The following is a 19048-nucleotide window of genomic DNA, read 5'->3' as shown; positions in this document are numbered from 1 at the left end:
ATCTGCCAGCCCAGACACAGATACTCTTCAATTATGAGAATCAGTTTTTAAATGATAAAGGTTTTGCTGAGAGCAGATTGACCAATGCACACATCATTTTCACTGCATCGAAATACTATATTCACTTCTCTTTTTTTAAAAAAATTAATCTTTATTTATTGAATAGAGACATCTAGAAATCAAGAGGGAAGGGGGTGAGAGAGAAGGAGAGAGACAGAGAGACACCTGAAGCACTGTTTCACCACTCAAAAAGCTTTCCCCCTGCAGGTGGAGACCGGGGGTTCGAACCCAGGTCCTTGTGCATTGTTATACGTGCACTCAACCAGGTGCGCCACCACCCGGCCCCTTATAGTCACTTTTCTATTTCAGTGTGTCTTACATAGTCAGTGATGAAATGGGCAACAGATAAAGATGATATAAGCCTTTCCAAAAAGAATCCTGCTAACAGTTTAAAGGGATTATGGCACTTGGAATTAAAAGGAGACACCACTGAACTGAATTTGAGACCTGCAAGAATGCAGTAGAAAAGGGATCAGGCTCCAGCTTCCCCTGAAAGGTTTAAGTCTAAAACACAACTTTATACTTTAAGGTATGAGGACAAGATGAATTTGCAGGAGGAAAAATAACTTCATAAAGGATTTATTTAAACTCACCGATCCACAGGAATGCTAGACACTGATTTACAAGGGCACCATAATTTTGTTCATTTCTTCAGAAAAAGGCTCTGTATCTGGGTTAAGTTAAAACCACTATCAAATATCTGGCTGGTATTCCCTCATGAGAAAGAGGGAAAACCTGAAACATGGTCACAGAGCACATCTGAGAGATGATGGAATTCAAATAATTGTGATCTGGTAGCTTGGATTGGACATGAGAACAAAACAGTACACTAGTTAGCAGTAATATGTAAATGTTAGTTTCTTTTTTAATTTTTTTAAAGATTTTTTTATTGGATACAGACAAAGAAATTGAGAGAGGAGGAGCGTAGAGAAGAAGAGAGACAGAGAGATGCCTTGCTTCACCACTCCTGAAGCTTCCCCACTGCAGGTGGGGCCCAGGGGCTTGAACCCATGTCCTTGAGCACTGCAGTGTGTGCACTTAACCAGGTGTGCCACTATCTGGCCCTTAAATGTTAATTTCTTCACTGTGACAAATATACTGTAGAAATTGAGGATATTACAGTGAGAAGAAGTGGGGGAGGGATAGTACAGGAATTCTCTGTATCATCTTTTAAACTTTTCTTTAAATTATTTAAAAAATAACAGTAACAACAAAACCACCATCGAAGAGCAAAGAAATTCATTTGAATTAACAACCTAGAATTCTAGAGTTTTCATGGCATAGTAATCAGACCTCCTCCTCATCTTAAAATGTTCCTGATCCTATATCAATATGCTTAAATTCAACCAGTTTTAAATCCAAACACATCTCATTGCTTCTTTCAAATGCACAACAGCTTTCTACTATCAATCAACATGTTACCTAAATATTTAAATATCCCCTAACCCTGCTAAGTTATTTATTCCAACGTAGATAAATATCCCTTCCCTTCCCTTCCCTCCCTTCCCCTCCCCCTCCCCTCCCCTCCCCCTCCCCTCCCCCTCCCCTCCCTCCCCTCCCCCTCCCCTCCCCCTCCCCTCCCTCCCCCTCCCTCCCCTCCCCTTCCCTTGTCTCTCTCTTTCTCTCTCTCTTTCTTTCTCTTTTAAAAAAGACACAAAGGCACTTACAAGTGATGACATCTGAGCATTTTGGAGCATGTACTGCATCTGTTGGGCGAACATGGCTGCGGCAGTCTTTTGTTGAATCAGATTGTTACGTCCATTAATTTCCAGCTGCGTTTTTAAGTGTGGAGGAGGGTGAAGGTACTTGCAGTTCTCTCTAGCACACCGGCCCTAAAAATGAAAAATTAGATGGATTTTCATTACCTTTTCTGACAACTGATTTGATGAAGAAAACCAAAATCTTATAGATCAAGATCTGGTCATACTTGAAGGATGGCAGTAAGTACTTTACAAGAATGGACCTATGGAATCTTCATACTAGCCCTCTAAGACTGATACTCTTCCAACCTTCATTTTGCAGATGAAGAAACTGAGACCTAGAGAGGCACATGCAGTGATAAAGTACCAAGAACCCAAAGAAAATTCAGTTGGTTTGATGTTTGAACTCAATCAGCCACTTTGTCTGACTTTACTTTGATAGGCATAAATTTTTTTCAAACATAAAAATATTTGGAATAATTTATGATCATAACATTACAGATTCATAGAAAAATTTCCTAAGATTAAGCGTAAATAAATTCATGTCAAATAGGATTCACATATATATGTGTGTGTGTGTGTGTATGAAAATTGAGAAATTTTAAGTAAGCATATATACATACATTTTAGCTTCTACTATTCTAGAAAGTTTTAGTTCTAAAGTTCTTTATCTTGGAGCCAAGAAAGAGCTCACCTTGGAGAACTTACACTTTACCATGAACGAGTATCCGTGCTCAAGCTGCTGGCCACCAAATGGAAGTACCAAGCTTGGCAGTTGCTGTGGTAGTTCTCTTTTCTCTTCTTCTGTCCCTCCCTCACTCCCTCCCTTACCCCTCCTTTCCTCCCTCCCTCCTTCTCTCCCTTCCTCTCTCTCATTCTAAATTTTAAAAAAAGAGTTTACAGAGAACACTGAAATCATACAAGGGCAAAGCCTTTTGTACACTGAAAAAATTAAATAAATGGATGAATAAGTAAACAAACAAATAATTCTTTATCCAGAATCAATTCACCATGAGAAACATCCTGACATTCGTCAGCATTCTGTAAGTTAAAGAACAAATCTACTTCTGCCACCCATTTTTTAAAATGTGCTCCAGAGGCAATGCTCCCAAACCCCTTGGATAACTGAGACCAATGTGTTTTTTAGAGTTTTAGCTGTTTGACTGTTTTATGGTTGGCTTAAACATTTCCAGAAAAGATAATGTGCCAGTCCTGTGGATTCAAACATGCGTTGGGGCTTGTATAAATGCTGATTTGGGGGTTGCTGATTATGAAGTTTACTATGTGGTAGCAAAAGATGTCAATTGGACATGTCACTGGACAGGTATTCACCACACTGTCAAATGTGAACCGTTGTTTCTGTTTAACTTATGCACCCTAAACAAAGTGGCACATGAGTCTCTCAATTGGATTCCATGGGCTAATGCAAGCAATTCTATTTCCCACAGATTCTTTACAGTGGACAAGCTTACTGGGGGAAGAAGTGGAGGAAAAAAAAAGGCCACTTTTTTCCCTTTTCTTTTGGGACTCAAGTGCTAGTTGCTAGGCTACCAGAATTCCCAGGAGAAAACTGAATTAGTTCATCAAGTGTTTTCATTTCATTTCAATGCAAGCTATGAATTTTTCTTATTTAAGGTGCAGAAAAGTTCACACAATTAATTACTGCTCCATATTTACTTAACTTGTTGTTCCTATAATTTTGCTGAGAAACAAGGTATGCCCTTGAAAACTTTTTAGAACTAAATATAACATACAATTAAGTAAATTTCAGCTGATCTTTTAAATATTATATTTCTGCGATGAAATACTTCTAACTTTCTTACTTTACCTTCCCAGCAAGAAGCAGAGTATAATTTAATACAGAACTTGAGAAATTAAAGGAGCCACTATTGTTTTCTATCACATTTGTCCTTTTGTGTTTGCCACTGATTAAATTATGTTTAAAAAATTAAAAGATTAACAAATAAAATAACATATCGGTTTCAATGTACCTTTAAATTTGCCTGCCTTCCTGGGAAAGGAAGAATGTACTGGCACTAAGAGATTAGAATGGTCTTGGCCTACTTCTGATTTCACAGAAGTATCCTAGAAATCGCTACATCACTTCAGAACATAGCAGAACTACAAAGAAATCCTTACATGCACTAAAAATTACAACAATGGACGACTCCCTGACCCCACTTATGTGCCCAAATGAAAGCTCAAGGTTCTTCCACAACTGGCACCAATGCAAAGACAGTGACAAGTGTTTTCCTTCCTAGATTTCTCATGCTCCACCCAGCATAACAGGCTCTCTGGCTCAAATAGCCCTGGGGAACTAGAGACAAACCTCACCCCAACCAAGCATGCTATTTTATACTTCAGGGGTTCTCTTCTGCCTCCTACCTCCCAACATTGATGATCCTTCCAAGGTTCAATCCTAAATTTTCTGTTCTTCTCTTAATTTCTTTTCTCTAGAAAAATGAAGTTCCTGTAAAGTCTCATCTATCACTATAATAATGCAGATCTCCATCTCAATCTGAACTTTCTTCTGACATTCATCCCTTTTTTAAAAATCACCAACTGCAGCTGCATTTGAAAATTCTTGTCTTCTAACCAGGTCTAAATAACTTACTCCTGACCTCCCTTCTCCTAGGACTATTTTTCCTCTCCCTTTGTACTTGAATTTAAGACCATGGCTCCAATTTCCATGCTCTGAGGCAGTTACATAGCAGAAGCAAAGAAAATAAATAAAATTAGATGCCTGTTGAACAGCATTGCTTTCAGATTGCAAACTCACCTAGATAATTTTTCCGGACAAGTAGCAAACACCACTATAGACATAAGATACAATTTTAAGTCCCTTCCAAAATATAAATACATACACACATAATGGGACCCTACTTTGATACTCAAGGATTCCAAATAATCCTTTTTTAAAACAGAAAAAAGGTTATAGTTTTATGATATATATAAATGTGTGTGTGTGTGTGTATTCAGATAAAGAATTACTATTTTCCTTTGTGTTTTTATACCATTGCCCTTGTCATATAATGAATAGCCTTTCAAAATTTGTGCTTGAGAAAATGATATTCATTAATATATATTTTAGTATATATCCAGTTCATATATTAGAAACTATATACATATATCTAGATAAAGAATTACTATCTGTCCTTGTGATTTTTATACACTGCCCTTTACATAAAATAAGCTTCTGGAGAAACTTACGACATTTTTAAAAAGCAAAAACAACACAGAAATAGAAAAAAAGAAAATTACATTATAAAAAGTTGCATCACATTTGTCTATAAAACTAAAGTATATAATATGAGACAGCCTGAGATATTTAAAAACTGTACTTGTCTTAACTCTGAGATTTTACATGATTTGTGAAGTTTTCTCTTTTGAATGACAGAACCTGTAATTTAATTCTATCACAATGCAAATGCATAGCAAATATACCATGCCAGAGACTTCTGTTTATGTTAAGGAAAGCTTACAAAAATAAAAATCTGTATTTATCTAACCAAACAACAGATTAGGAGACTAAATAATTTAGTATCAATGTTACATGTGGAACACAATGTTTTAGAAGAAAAGCAAGCTGTATTTTTTTTCAAAATTACATTAGAAGTCAAGATAATATATATTCATATGCAGAACACTTGGTGATAACAAATTTTCTTTGTAGAGTGTTCACTCTTCAAACTGAATTATAGCCCAAAATACTTTAATTGGAGTTGGGGCAGTGGGGGCAGACAGACCTTGACATTAGCTTACATTTTTTCCCATTCCATGTACAGGACTCTAAGAACTAAATTTATGTGGATGGGATGGGCTACAAGCAGAAGAAGGACAACTCAGTACAATATGTAATACCTTCTGTTTTGTCCTTTTGAAAATAAACAACTATGAACAAGAGAAGTTCCAATGTTTTCCTTAAGCCAGCTAAATCCTCTGAACAACACCCTATCATAACAGGTCTATAACAGCCCAGAAGCTATCTTGATCTGAGAAAAATAACCCCTTGGCCTCACCAAATCAAGTCAATTGTGCTTCAAGCCTTCCTTCTAGACCCACAGCTTTAAAGTTGGCATGTGCTCAGTACCAAGTATTAAAATATATCATAATAAAAGAGCCCTCTACAAGTGCTGTACCTATGACAGCATTCACTGGCAGACCAGCCTATACAGCTGCTTTAGACATGTAAATCTTTCTCCTTCCCCTATGTATACATATAAAATTAAAGAAGCATTCAAGGAAATGCAGTGCAAGCTCACATATGCTTGTCTCATTTTCACTTTTCTCCAATTCCTTTGACCTTAAAAACAAATCATTCTCATATGGTCTTTCACCATGTTACTGAATAAAGAAAATAGAAAAGTGATTCAATAGAAAAGTGATTTTCTGCTAAAAAAAAAAAAAAAAGAGTGCTACTGCACCTATGAATCTTCCAGTTCCCCCTCCTAACTATTCTCTTTGGTAATGCACCCAAAAAGCAGCAGGGGGGAGAAAATGGTCAGTGACATTTCTGAAATACATCTGCATCAAAAAGTTGATGGTAGACAAAGGGGAAAGATGCAGAGCATTTATCAAGCCTCCAAAATTCAATCTATTTCCTTTTTCCTACCTTCAGCCTTTTCATAAATGAGTACAAAGCCTTTGACTAAAAAAGAAAAGTAGCATTGTAGAAATTCAAATCCTACCTAAATCTTGGGAGTTATGACAGTGAGAGTCTGTCAGATGCAAGACTTCCCATGCACTCTGTGGTAGAAAAACCCTGTAATGTGCTTTCTTATGTTCATGAGAGAAAGCTCTAACAGCCATCAGAATAAGAAAGGGACTATAGGAAGCTGAAAATTACCCTTTGTCAGTCACTATATCTTAACAGAAACAGCTTGTTTGTGGAATGACTTGCTTCTTCAAATACATATGGAATTATGGAAGAAAAATAAAACTCCCAAATACAATAAATGGATTTTCTTTTCTTTCTTTTTTAGTTTTTTTAAATATTTATTTTCCCTTTTGTTGCCCTTGTTGTTTTTTATTGCTGTTGTAGTTATTATTGTTGTTGTTATTGATGTCATCATTATTAGATGGGACAGAGAGAAATAGAGAAAGGAGAGGAAGACAGAAGGGAGGAGAGAAAGATAGACACATGCAGACCTGCTTCGCAGCCTGTGAAGCGACTCCCCTGCAGGTGGGGAGCCAGGGGCTAGAACTGGGATCCTTATACCAGCCCTTGCGCTTTGTGCCATGTGGGTTTAATCCACTGTGCTACCTCCTGACTCCCTGGATTTCATTTTCAAAGACCTCTCACTGTTCTGCTAGATGAGCAACAGTTAAAAGTTAACTGCTGAATAAACATGATTTTTCCTATGTGCAAATTACACTATTCCATTTTAAAGACTAAGTGTTAAACTAAAGATGCTATCAATGACATTGCTCCTATACAAATATAGCAACATGCATCAGCATGTCTTCTCAGAGGAAGAAACAGTAAGGTTTTAATTACAAATAATCCCTACTAGGTTGTCTGGTTCCTACAACTATCACAGACTTACCAAAGGTTGGGAAAACTCTAAAGCTAAATAAAAGTTAGACAAAATCAAGATAAACTGAGTACTAGTCTGGTATCTGCATACTAAATGCAAATGTCCCACTTTATTCCTCCGAGATTTCCAATTTAAATAAAAATAATATAATCTGCATTATTTCTTCTCCAATTATTGTACTATTAATATTTATGAATATTGATATCTACACTAAAGAACATCTTTAAAATCTTGCATAGAGGGAGTTGGGCGGTAGCACAGCGGGTTAAGCGTAAGTGGCGCTAAGTGCAAGGACTGGCAAGGATCCCGGTTCCAGCCCCCAGCTCCCCACCTACAGGGGAGTCACTTCACAGGCGGTGAAGGAGATCTGCAGGTGTCTATCTTTCTCTCCCCATCTCTGTCTTCCCCTCCTCTCTCCATTTCTCTCTGTTCTATCTAACAATGACAACATCAATAACAATAATAACTACAACAACAATGAAAAACAACAAGGACAACAGAAGAGAAAATAAATAAATAAAATATAAAAAAATCTTGCATAGAGTTTTGAATTTACAACGAAGACAATTCTCTTTATCCATTTATATAAAGTATTAATACACATATTTTTTTAACCAGAGCACATATAGCTCTGACTTATGAGTTAAAGTGCTAGGAATTGAACCAGGGACCTCAGGAGCCTCAAAGCATCACATCTTTTGCATAACCTCATGCTGTCTCCTTAAGTAATTTTATTTTTAATGTTTTTGTAAATTGGGGCTTTTAGTGAGGAATTGTTGCTTGACAAGACATTTATTTTAAAATACCTTCAGCAGGGGTCAGACAGTAGCATGCCAGATTAAGTGCACACGTCACAGTGCTTCAGAGTCCTTGTTCAAGCCCCCGGGCCCCCACCTATAGGAAGAAAGCTTCGCAAATTGAGAGCCAGTGCTGAGGATGTGTCTGCCTCTATCTTCCCCTCCCTTCTCAATTTTTTCTTTGTATCTATTCAGTAGAAAATAATGAAAAGTATTTACAACAAAAAAATGCTTTCAGCAAACCCTTTTCTGATTATATTGAAGCAAAAATGAAGGAGAATGATCAGAGATTCCCATGGAGAGGGCTAGCTAATCACACATCCAGCTTCATCTTAGTGCTAACCACTTGTTTCACATATATTCAGGCAATGAGTTTGCTGTAAACCAGACACCAAGTGTAAATAGGGCAGTATCTGGGCTTTGGGGGGGAAGAATACTTTTCTTATCTAAGAGCCTCATATTATAACTTCAATAGATAAAGAAAAGAGAAAGTTCAACAATTACATTGTTGTGAACAGATCACAAAGAACTTAATTCCCATAAATGTTAACATTTGGGATTGAAACAGATTTTAAGGAACATCTTGTGCCCCTTTTATCTTACAGAGAAAGTGAAGGCCAACAAAGTGAAACAACTTGTCCGAATTCACAAACAGTTCTGAAACTAAGTTTCCCAGTCTCTCACTACACAATGTGGATTTTCAGTTCAAATGACTCCCTCTGTACAGATTTTTCCTGCACCCATCTCCCAACCCCACCCCCATTTATCTTTCCCTTTTGTGCCTCCAACTGCACCTTGTACCCAGTTTTATCTTAGCACTTATCACTGTGTACATCGATGAATTGTTTACATGCCTTTCTCCCCATTAGACTTTGAGCTTATCTAAAGGCAGGACTACATCTTTCTCATCTTTGAATCTGCAGGGATGTTTCTGTGCCTGGTGAGTAGTAGCCCCTCCAAAAACATTTGCTAAATGAATGAATAAACTTTAAGAGGATAATTTTCTAGGGCAAAATGCTAAGTCTGTCAGAAGCCAAATTGTTTTTCTCTTGCCATTTCCTTTCCTGTCTTCTTTCTTCTTCCTCCAAGAAAAAAACAATGACTGAGGTTGTTCCTGATTGTCAGAACCGTTATTCCATTGTGGTCTAGAAAAATAGTTAATCCATAGCTTACTTTTTTGTTAATAATACAAACCCCAAGATAAATGTAATTATCATCGCTTAAAAAAAAACCTGGTAATTCAGTAGACTCTTCACGCAGCAAACACATTCTCAGATCTCTGTTCATAGGGGCCCCCAGCATCTAGGATCCCTACAGAGTTGGGGGGGGGGAAGGAACTTGCAGGAGATTCATGTCTAATCAGTTTCTGGGCCTGCTCAAGGGGAGCATTGCCTCTCCAGGGTCAGTTTAGAATAAACAGCCTTCTCTAGCTGCTCCACCCCCACCAGAATTTCTCTGTACAAGTTGCAAGTCAAATTCCCTGAAGCTACTTAGGGAAAGGTGGAACACATAGCTTTAGGATATCAGCCAGTGGAACCTTCTTGTGGATCTCTACTGCAAATGCTGACTTCTCAAAAGAAAAGCTTTCTTCCTGGGCATGAAGACCCATGTTCAGTAGCATTCACATTCTAAACTTAGTTTCCAACAGGCTCAAGCCTGAAATCTTTCTTTGAAAAGTCTGAAGAGCAAATACCATTTAAAAATCATAGCTGCTGTTTACAGTGAAACCAAGCCTTCCCCGCTCATCCCCCAAATCTGCTTTCTGCCTGCCCTATTTCTTCTAATCTATCCAATGATTTCAGTGATGTTAGAAAGATACTGAGTATCCTTTCAGCAGTCAGCTCCCTCCGCCCCCCCGGCCAGTGCATCAAATCTATTGAATAAACAACTGGCTAGAATCAAACGAAAGCCCAAAGTCAACTGCCCCTCCACACTATCTTGGAAGGCATTCCTGATGTCAAGTATTCATGGAAGTTCTCTTTACAGCAGTTGATGGCGACACCAACAGAAAATATTAAAATATTGGGGAAAGGGAACATAAACATATCTAAAACCAATTTGTTACTTCATAAGTAAAACACACATGAACTCATACAACTCTAAAAAGTAACATACTACATAGGTTTCATTATGAAAACAATATAAAAGTGTGTCTCCCTCTGCCCATAGCTCGTCAGCTTGTCAGCTCATCAGCTCAATGACTTGCCTCTACTTTTTCTGGACACTTCATCCAGTCATTTACCACCCTAACTAGGAGTCAGGGCTGATAAAATTTACCACCCTTCCCTCCCCTGTTGAGTCTTCTACCTTGAATTCTATCTAGGGTTGCCTGATTTATCAAATGAAAACACAAGACTCCCTGACAAATTAAAGTGTCAAACAATTAATTCATTTTCACTTTAAGTATGCCCTAAACTTTATCTTATTCTAGCAACCTTCTACTCTGGTGAGTTGAGCTATGGAAAAAAAAAAAAGCCATACCTTCCAAACCCCACTTAAAGCCCTTTCTTTACCTTGAGTTTATAAGCGGCCCTTTCTATGGAATCAGCCCCGACTCCACTGGGCCTTCAATTGCCCAGAGCAAAGCAGAAGGCCCTCTCAGTCCCGGCTTACCTGATCAGCTGCAAGGAATTCAAGGAAGTGGGCTGTTGGAGGAAGCAATTTTTGATTCCTATGGCTCCTCCCACCAAAGACTTCACAGGGCTCACTACCCAGTCAGCCACTCCATTTTCCCACCCACAGTGGTGCAACAGGAGATTCACATGACTTAGATGCCTGCAGGAGCTCCTCCTCTAGGTCAGAGTGAAGAGGGGCAGAGTGAGTGACCAAGACTTACCTAACTCCTTATTCTAAACTCATACAAGTTTTTGCAAAAACAGGACTTATGGCAATAAGTATAGCCTTTATGTTTTTTAAGGTTTCTGAGTTGGGAAAGGAGTGGGAAGGACTATGATGGGTTGGCTTTTGGCTACTTCAGCCCTGTCTATGAAATTTCTCAAATTCAGGTACACAAAGCATCCTATAAAACCCAGGAAAATGACTGCTTTTGGCATCCTTTTTCTACACACACACACACACACACACACACACACACACACACACAATCTATGCAGATTTATATTTGAAACATGCCCTAAATGGTATGGATGAATTTTCTTTGCATGAATAACTTTTACACTCCACCTTTGATTCCCCATAGTAAAATAACTCCCTAGTTCTTACCAGAATGGTAGGATGGTCAATTCAAATTAACACCAAAATATATTCTTGAAAAAAATGATCATGTCCAATAACCCCACATTAGAGATGATGTATATCAAACAAGTGGTAATTATGAGCAGTTAGGAATCAGTGACCAGGCACAGTCTTGAGTTGTTGTTCAGTAAGAATGCAGATCCCTACCTTGAAGTTAGCAAAGACTCAGAATTAGGAGGGCCAAAAGAACAAAACTGTACTGACTACACTAGGGAAGTTTATGTGTTTATAGACAACGTGTCATAGGACCATTAACTAGCAAAGCTGGAAAGGCTCTTACAAATTATTTAGTGCAGCATTTTCCAGAGTGTGTACCAGACCACTATTCCCTAGAGAAAAGCCTCAAAAATTGAAAGTCCTGTTGAAATGCTTGTAAGAAATGGCATACAACATTCCTCTTTAGGAGACTGACAATACACAGGAGCATAATAAAGTTTCTCTCTGCAAAGAAACCTGCTTAATTTTGTTAACTCAGTGTTTCCCAACATTGTTTAAACACAGAAACCATCTCTCTTTTTGCATAAAGTAACATTTAAACACATCTCAATAGAATATACTTATGAAAGTACCAGGTTAATTAAACTCCCCCCTACTAAGACTCAAACCAAGTTCCATGGCATTTATAGGTGCTTTACTTCAGACTTTTCATTTATATTTCTTTCTTAAGTAGATAAACTATAATGAACAACAAATAACTGGGTTTTCTCTTGAAATGTCATGTAACATTTTAGCTTCTATTGGATCACCCCTATGTTAAGAAGATAGAGATTTTTTTTTTCTGTGATCACTATAAATAAAGAACCCACAGCCACCCTCCCAACACCCCTTGCCAAACCTGTATGTTCTTTAAAAATGGCTGCCATGGCTTTCTTTGTTTGAATTCTTCAGTCATGTAACTTGTTAGATAACAACTTCAAGCCTTCTCTGTCTAACTGACTATATTCTACACTGTGACTTCTGTCCTTTGAAACCATGCCAGTTACATTAGGTTTTCCATGACTTAAGGGTCTCAAGTGTGTTTTAACTACATGAAAACTTGGGAAGTAAAAAGGTATTTGGCAATCCTCTCAATTCCTAAGGGTTTTAGTTTTGCACTAAACTTGAGCCTTGGAGGCTTCCACTTGGCAAAATTAAATTTCCTGTCTCTAAGTAAAAAGAAGGAATTAAATTTAGACAAACATCTTGCAAACCTATAAAGAGAGCATAAGGTGAGAAAAGTACTTAGTATTGTTTAGATTTAAACAATTTATCTTTGCAGGGTTCCATATGACTCTAAGAGTAAATTAAACAATTACATCTCTAGCCAGTCACACATCCCTCCACCTGGAGGTTATATAAAGGGCAGAAGCAGTTATTGATTTACCTCTGCATTCTGAAATTAGAGACGCAAAAATGAAAAATCAGTTTCTTTTTGCTAAATGAATTTTCCTTCAGATAAAGAAATTTACAATCACAGTTTCAAAATGGTTGTTTACAGAGTCTTGCTAAGTCAGGTTTCCAAACCCATATAAAGCCAAATGCATCTACTTCAACAACAGCAACAACAAGAATAACACTTCTCTGAGCCTCTCTCTGCCTCTCTGTCTCTATGCAAAAAACATAAAAAGTGTTTTCCTCTCACTCTTAACCCCATTACCAAACCAATACCAGATAGGAAATTTCGGGCAGGAAGTTTTCTTTGCTCACAAGGACCGCCACTAAAATTCTCTGAGGCATGAGGTAAGTCTACATTCTGTAAAAGTAAAAAGATTTTATCACTCAAAGTCCTACTGAAACTTTTGTGCTAACTTGTTAAAACTGCTGGCTTTGGGGAAGTGGCAGTGGCTTGCTCAGCTGGTAGAGCACTAGGCTTGCATGTCTAAGGCTTCTGGCTGGATTCCCCCTGCATCACAAGAGCTCCAGTGAAGAGTGTTCTGGTTTCTCACTCACTCTCTTTCACATATGCAATTCTCTCCTATTATTTCAACAACAAAATAAATCTTTAGACTGTAGGCATTTTAGATTATCAGGCAAATCTCCAAATTCTTAATCCATTGTGTATTTATTTAAATAAAGCACTTTTTTAAACCAAATGATTCTTTTTAAAAACACCTGAAAATTAAGGAACATACTGTTTGTTTTTGTTCTGTAGACATAAAAACAAGCAATTTATTAATAAAACCTCAGTTTTTAAAAAAAGTCTATTCAAACTAGCCTGAATTATCTGCCAGTTCTATTAAGTTTCAGTTACATGGGTCTCAGTGATTTGAGTAGCAGTTCTAGATAAAACTACCAAGATTGCTATTAAAAAAATACATTTCTAAGTGACCTCTAAATTTAACAATATAGCAACTTTATTAAGTTCATCTACTGTTTTCAGTCAGCAGTTAATATTTGATGAAGATGAAACTGTATTTGAAGAACTAAATAAGGCCACCCATGACCAACATAAGGAGGAATAGGGCTAATTTAAATAAGAATTCATGATAAATGAGGAGCTCTTGTTTTGAAGTAAATCAGTCCCGTAACCATGTTTCAGGTACTTACAGAGAACTTAAAAATATGACTATTGCCAGAGAATGCTTACCCTCAAATATAAATCAAAAAGAAAACTAAAACAAGAAGCATGAAAGTTAATTAAATTAGTTTTGAAATCTATTAATTGTATGTCCCAAGTCGACTTAAATAGTTGTATCAAGGGGCATTGGGAAAATAGGACACCTGTAAAGATACAATCTTCTTTAACAAAATGATTTCTAGAGTTACTGGGCCTATGGTGACAGTAGAGTTATTGGGCCTATGGTGATAGTTTGATTAATGCCCTTTAACTAGTAAAACAGCTATTTTAACGAGGAAAAAGTAAAATAAACATTTATCCCACTACCTGAAAGTAGTGTTCCTTCGATATAGTCCAAAGTTCTGTTAAGCAATGAAGCAATGACCATTATTAATTTCTATAGAAAAAATATGATCATTCCCAGAATTTCAAAATAGCCTATCAAATAGTACTAAATAACACACAAAAATCAGAAAACACACTAGCATAGAGTGAATGCAGGAGTGTGAAAACAAGAAAAAATCTTTCTGAGGAAGGAGCTTTAGTAGGGCCACTCTGTCTTCTTGGGTTGCTGTTGCTCCTGCATAAATGGTAGCCCCAAACCCAACACTGAACACTGGGCTTTGGTCATAAAAGCAGAAAATCTCTTTGGATGTCCTTTGCTTAGCAATTAACAGGTACTAATGTGGGAATTTTGCAAACATGGAGTGGCTTAAAGTTGACTTCCAAAAAGTCTCATGCATGTGTATGTGTATGTGTGTGTGGGGTGGGGTGGGGTTGGGGGGCAGTCTGTTAAACAAATATACTTTAATTTCATTATATTTCCCTTAAAAATCAGAAAAAAAAGTTAGTAAACTTCAGAAAATGTGCACTATGCCTTTCTTTAAAATAGAATAAAATTAATAAAATTAGAAAAATGTCTCTTTCTGAAAAATGATTTCGGTTTGTGTTTTTTAAGTTGTATTTATTTTATTGGATAGAGGAAGAGAGATATTGAGGTGGAAGGGGGAGATAGAGAGGAGACAGGGAGAGAGAGAGAGAGAGAGAGAGAGAGAGAGAGAGAGAGAGAGAGACCTGAAATACCACTTCACTGTTTGTGAAGCTTTTCTTCTGCAGGTGGGAACTAGAGTCTTGAACCTGGGTCCTTGTGCACTGTAACATGTGCACTCATCCAGGTATGTCACTGCCGGGCCTCCTCCTGTTTATGACATAAGGATATCAAAATTTAGTCTAGAAAAATATCTGACAAAGTGATACAGTAAAATAACTAGACAGTGCGTATAATCAGTGTGCCAATCTTTTACGTTTTTAAATTAAAGATAACTGGAAGACTAAATTGGTTTTAATTTAAAAAATATATATATCTTCATTTACATATGGGATAGGAACAGACAGAAATTGAGAGGGAAGGGGGTGATATAGAAGGATCGAGACAGAGAAACACCTGGAGCACTGCTTCACCACTCACAAATCCTTCCCCCTGCAGGAGGGGACCAAGGCTTGAACCCAGGTCCTTGCGCATTGTAACATGTGCGCTCAACCAGGTGCAACACCCTCTGACCCCGTTTTATTTTGTTTAGCATATCACAATGACTTTATATATTAGGCTATAGTATGTAAATTCAAATAATTTTTTGAATGTAAATTAATTCTATTCATGAGTGTGCAGGATAATTGAATTCATAGTTTCAGCTCATATTTCATTGAATGTTATGACTGTTGATATACATTTAAAGGACAAGCAGAGGTCCCCGGAACATTATATTTCTTACTAGTATCTTGGAAGCACTCATAATGACAAAGCTCAATTGAATACTTTACAGGACACTGTGATCTGTGATTTTTTTTTTTCCCCACACCACACTCACAACAGCTAACTTTGGGGGTGGGCAGGCTGTGATGCACCAGGTTAGACACACACATAGTGTACCAAGACCTGGGTTCAAGATCCCTGTGCCAACCTGTAGGGGGAAACCTTTCTGAACAATGAAGCAGTGTTGTGGGTCTCGGTCTCTCTCTCTCTCTCTCTTTCTCTCTCTCTCTCTCTCCCCCCCTCCCTCTCCCTCTCCCTCTCTCTCTTTCCCTCCTTCATTCCCTCCCTATATATCTTCCCTCTCTTCTCAATTTCTCTCTATATAACCAATAAATAAATAAATCTTAAATAAATAAATCTTTCAAAAGGAGGAAGTCAGACAGTAGTGCAGTGGGCTAAGCACACATGGTGCAAAGTGCAAGGGCCAGTCTAAGGATGCTGGTTCAAGACCCTGGCTCCTCACCTGCAGAGGAGTCACCTCATAGGCGGTAAGGCAGGTCTGCAGGTGTCTGTCTTTCTCTCCCCCTCTGTCTTCACCTCCTCTCTCTATTTCTCTCTGTTCTATCCAACAATGATGACATCAATAACAATAATAACTACAACAATAAAAAATCCACAAGGGCAACAAAAGGGAATAAATAAATATTAAAAAAATAAAGGAAAAAACCTGCTAACTTTATTGTATATTTCTTATTCAAAGTGCTTTACATGTGCTATTAAGTTTTTCCACCCTACTAACACAGAAATGTTAGTGCAAACAGATTCTCCTAACACAGCTTTTTAGTAAACATTTGCACAAAAGAAATTTGTTGGTTGGTTTGGGAGTAGCTATACCATATTACTAAGTGTTGGTTTGTATGAGCTTAAGCACAGTTGACCACAACCTGACAGAAGTAGCAGTCCAATTAAACTCCCTGAGCATAGAAAATAGAAGGAAGCAGGACCCGACAAATTAATTGATTATATGTGTTTTGGGCCAACTACTACCATCTCAAAGAAGAATCTTTTAAAACCACAGTGGTGCCATTTAAAGCACTTGTAGCACATACACTATCACAAACACAGAGAAAATTTCCCAACAATGACAAAAGACTAATCTTACTTATCACAAAGTGGTACAAAGTGTTCCTCTGAAGCATTTCATTCCACTAAGAACAAAGGCACATCTGAACTCAAAGGCACATCTGAACTCACATGCACCACACCACACACACCACCTCACAAAAAACGACACCAGCAAATGCCCAGCTTTACTGGGGATTTGAATGACCAGAGAATGTATATACTTAGAGATAGTGCAAGGTGGGATGGTGATTTGCAGGCCTGGGAATCAGGGTTGGACCTTCTCAGTGCTTTGATAATAGCTTATTAACAAAAGTTGTGTTTTAAGGGTTTTTTTTCCTCAATATTATACATTTATTTTTGGCAAAAAAATCATTTACAAAATCATACTGAATATTTCAAATGCAAATGAATATGACGATGCACCCATTAAACACATCAATAATAACATGAGCATGCTCATTCTATCCAATCTAACTGATCATTTAGATGTTTTCGCAGCTTTTAATAGAAAGTGGTATCATTATTTGCTGATGATAGTAAAGTATTTGGATCTTAAAATATGTATATGGTCAGTTGAATGTGCACAATCCAAAATTAATAGTTATACTTTTTTTAAACTAATAAAAGGCAAATAAATAATAATGACATCTCTAGTGATGAAAGGAATCATATCCTTGGAATCAGGTCATAAGCTCTGCATACTTTCATTTTTAATGCATTCATTTCTAGACTAACCAAAAACATACTAATGTGTTGATATTAATAAATGCATTTCTAGAAAGAGAATTAAACTGGTGTACCCTGGATTATAATTACTTTTAGATCATAGCAAAATTATTTTCCATTTTTGTTCACCTATTTTTTCTAGTAATAATTCCTGCTCCCACAGACCTTCCAGGTATTTGGAAAATAACAATAGTAAAAGTTGAAATTTAGAATGTGTTGGAAGCAAGATCTGTGCAGGATACATACATATATATACACACAAACATATATATGTATATATTATTCATAATAAAAATAAATTGTTGTTATGAAGTAGGTATAAAAATGATAGATTACAGATGGTGTTTTACCATTTTATCTCCTTACATAAAGGAATGCCTTATTATGTGATTAACTCCTGATTATGTGAGAAACAGAGATCATTTGCCCAGAGAAGAAATTTATGCACAATGTTAAAAAGTCAAGGGCAGTGCTCTTCTTAAAATTAGATATTTATTAAGCAGTCCCTGCTCCCACATCTTAGTGGTATGGCAGGTATAAAGGGCAGAGAGGAAAAAGAAGCAGATACCAGCTGTAATCTTATCCATGCAAATAAATAGGAAGAGAGAAGAATTATTGCTCCGTTATCAACTGACTGACCATAAGCCAGAGACTACTTGGGAGTCAGTTTATCTAGCCAAAAGACATGTCTTGTTTTCTTGGTTTTTTTAAACCATCAAAAGCTTTCTGAAGATGTAATTAAACAAAAGTTAACTTTCAAATCACAATGAATAAAAGATTAAAAATTCTATAATACGATAACGTATGAAGTATCATTCTTATTGGTTGGTATTTTTAATTCTACAAACACTATTGTATCTTATTTATGGCATATATTAAAATTATTTATTTAAAATATTTTTATTAAAAAACAATCAGGCAAGTTGTCACCCCCCCACCCCCGGTAAGAATAAAGCAAAAGAAAATTAAAAATTATAAAAATTAAGTACAATAAAAGTCTTTGTATTACTTACAAAAGTTAGAAAAATAATTAAGCTGCATTCATTATAAAACTAATTTGTCATTTCTGTTATATTTTATCACTCTAGTCTGACCTGCCAGAAGTTCACTACATACAAAATTTTGGAAATCTACTTCAACATCTACATGAAAGCTTTTGGTGTATAAAAAGGTCACTAATTCTCTAATGAGTTATAATAGATAATTAAATTGATATTTTCCATTTGTTTACAAACATTCAGACATTAATGTCATTTTTTTGTCCAACTACCTGTAATGCAGTATTCCATGAGACATTTCTATATGCTCCATTTAAAAAAAAAAGAGTTCCGTGCTTAAAGAACTCTGAGGAATTTTGAGATAAACAGAAGTAACTGTGGTCTTCCATACAGTATGTCTCAGAGCCTTATCTCAGCTAATAAGCAATGTGGTGCTTCTCAGAAGGAAATATAAAACAAGCTTCTCAAGGACACATAAGTTCTCCAGAACAGAGGGCATTTTCTTTAACCCCAATCTGAATATAAATAATAACCCAAGAATAAGACCATTGGAAAAAGGAT

General features: G+C 36.8%; 1 protein-coding gene across 6 annotated transcripts in view; it reads right to left on the bottom strand.

Annotated features, from left to right (window-relative positions):
• Positions 1–19048, bottom strand: part of MBNL3 (muscleblind like splicing regulator 3) — an 80049-nt gene that overhangs the window by 33468 nt on the left and 27533 nt on the right. For 5 of the 6 annotated variants that reach the window (XM_060183599.1, XM_007517017.3, XM_060183600.1 and 2 more), the window contains exon 2: positions 1728–1892. In XM_060183599.1, coding sequence (XP_060039582.1) covers positions 1728–1892 — 165 coding nt within the window. Of the gene's footprint in view, positions 1–1727; positions 1893–10707; positions 10800–19048 lie in introns of those variants that run through there. The other variant, XM_060183602.1, reaches the window with a different exon arrangement.

The sequence above is a fragment of the Erinaceus europaeus genome, chromosome X (assembly GCF_950295315.1).
Source record: "Erinaceus europaeus chromosome X, mEriEur2.1, whole genome shotgun sequence".
Lineage (NCBI taxonomy): Eukaryota > Metazoa > Chordata > Mammalia > Eulipotyphla > Erinaceidae > Erinaceus > Erinaceus europaeus.
The sequence above is the reverse complement of the archived record's forward strand: the minus strand, read 5'-3'. Positions and strand labels throughout refer to the sequence as shown.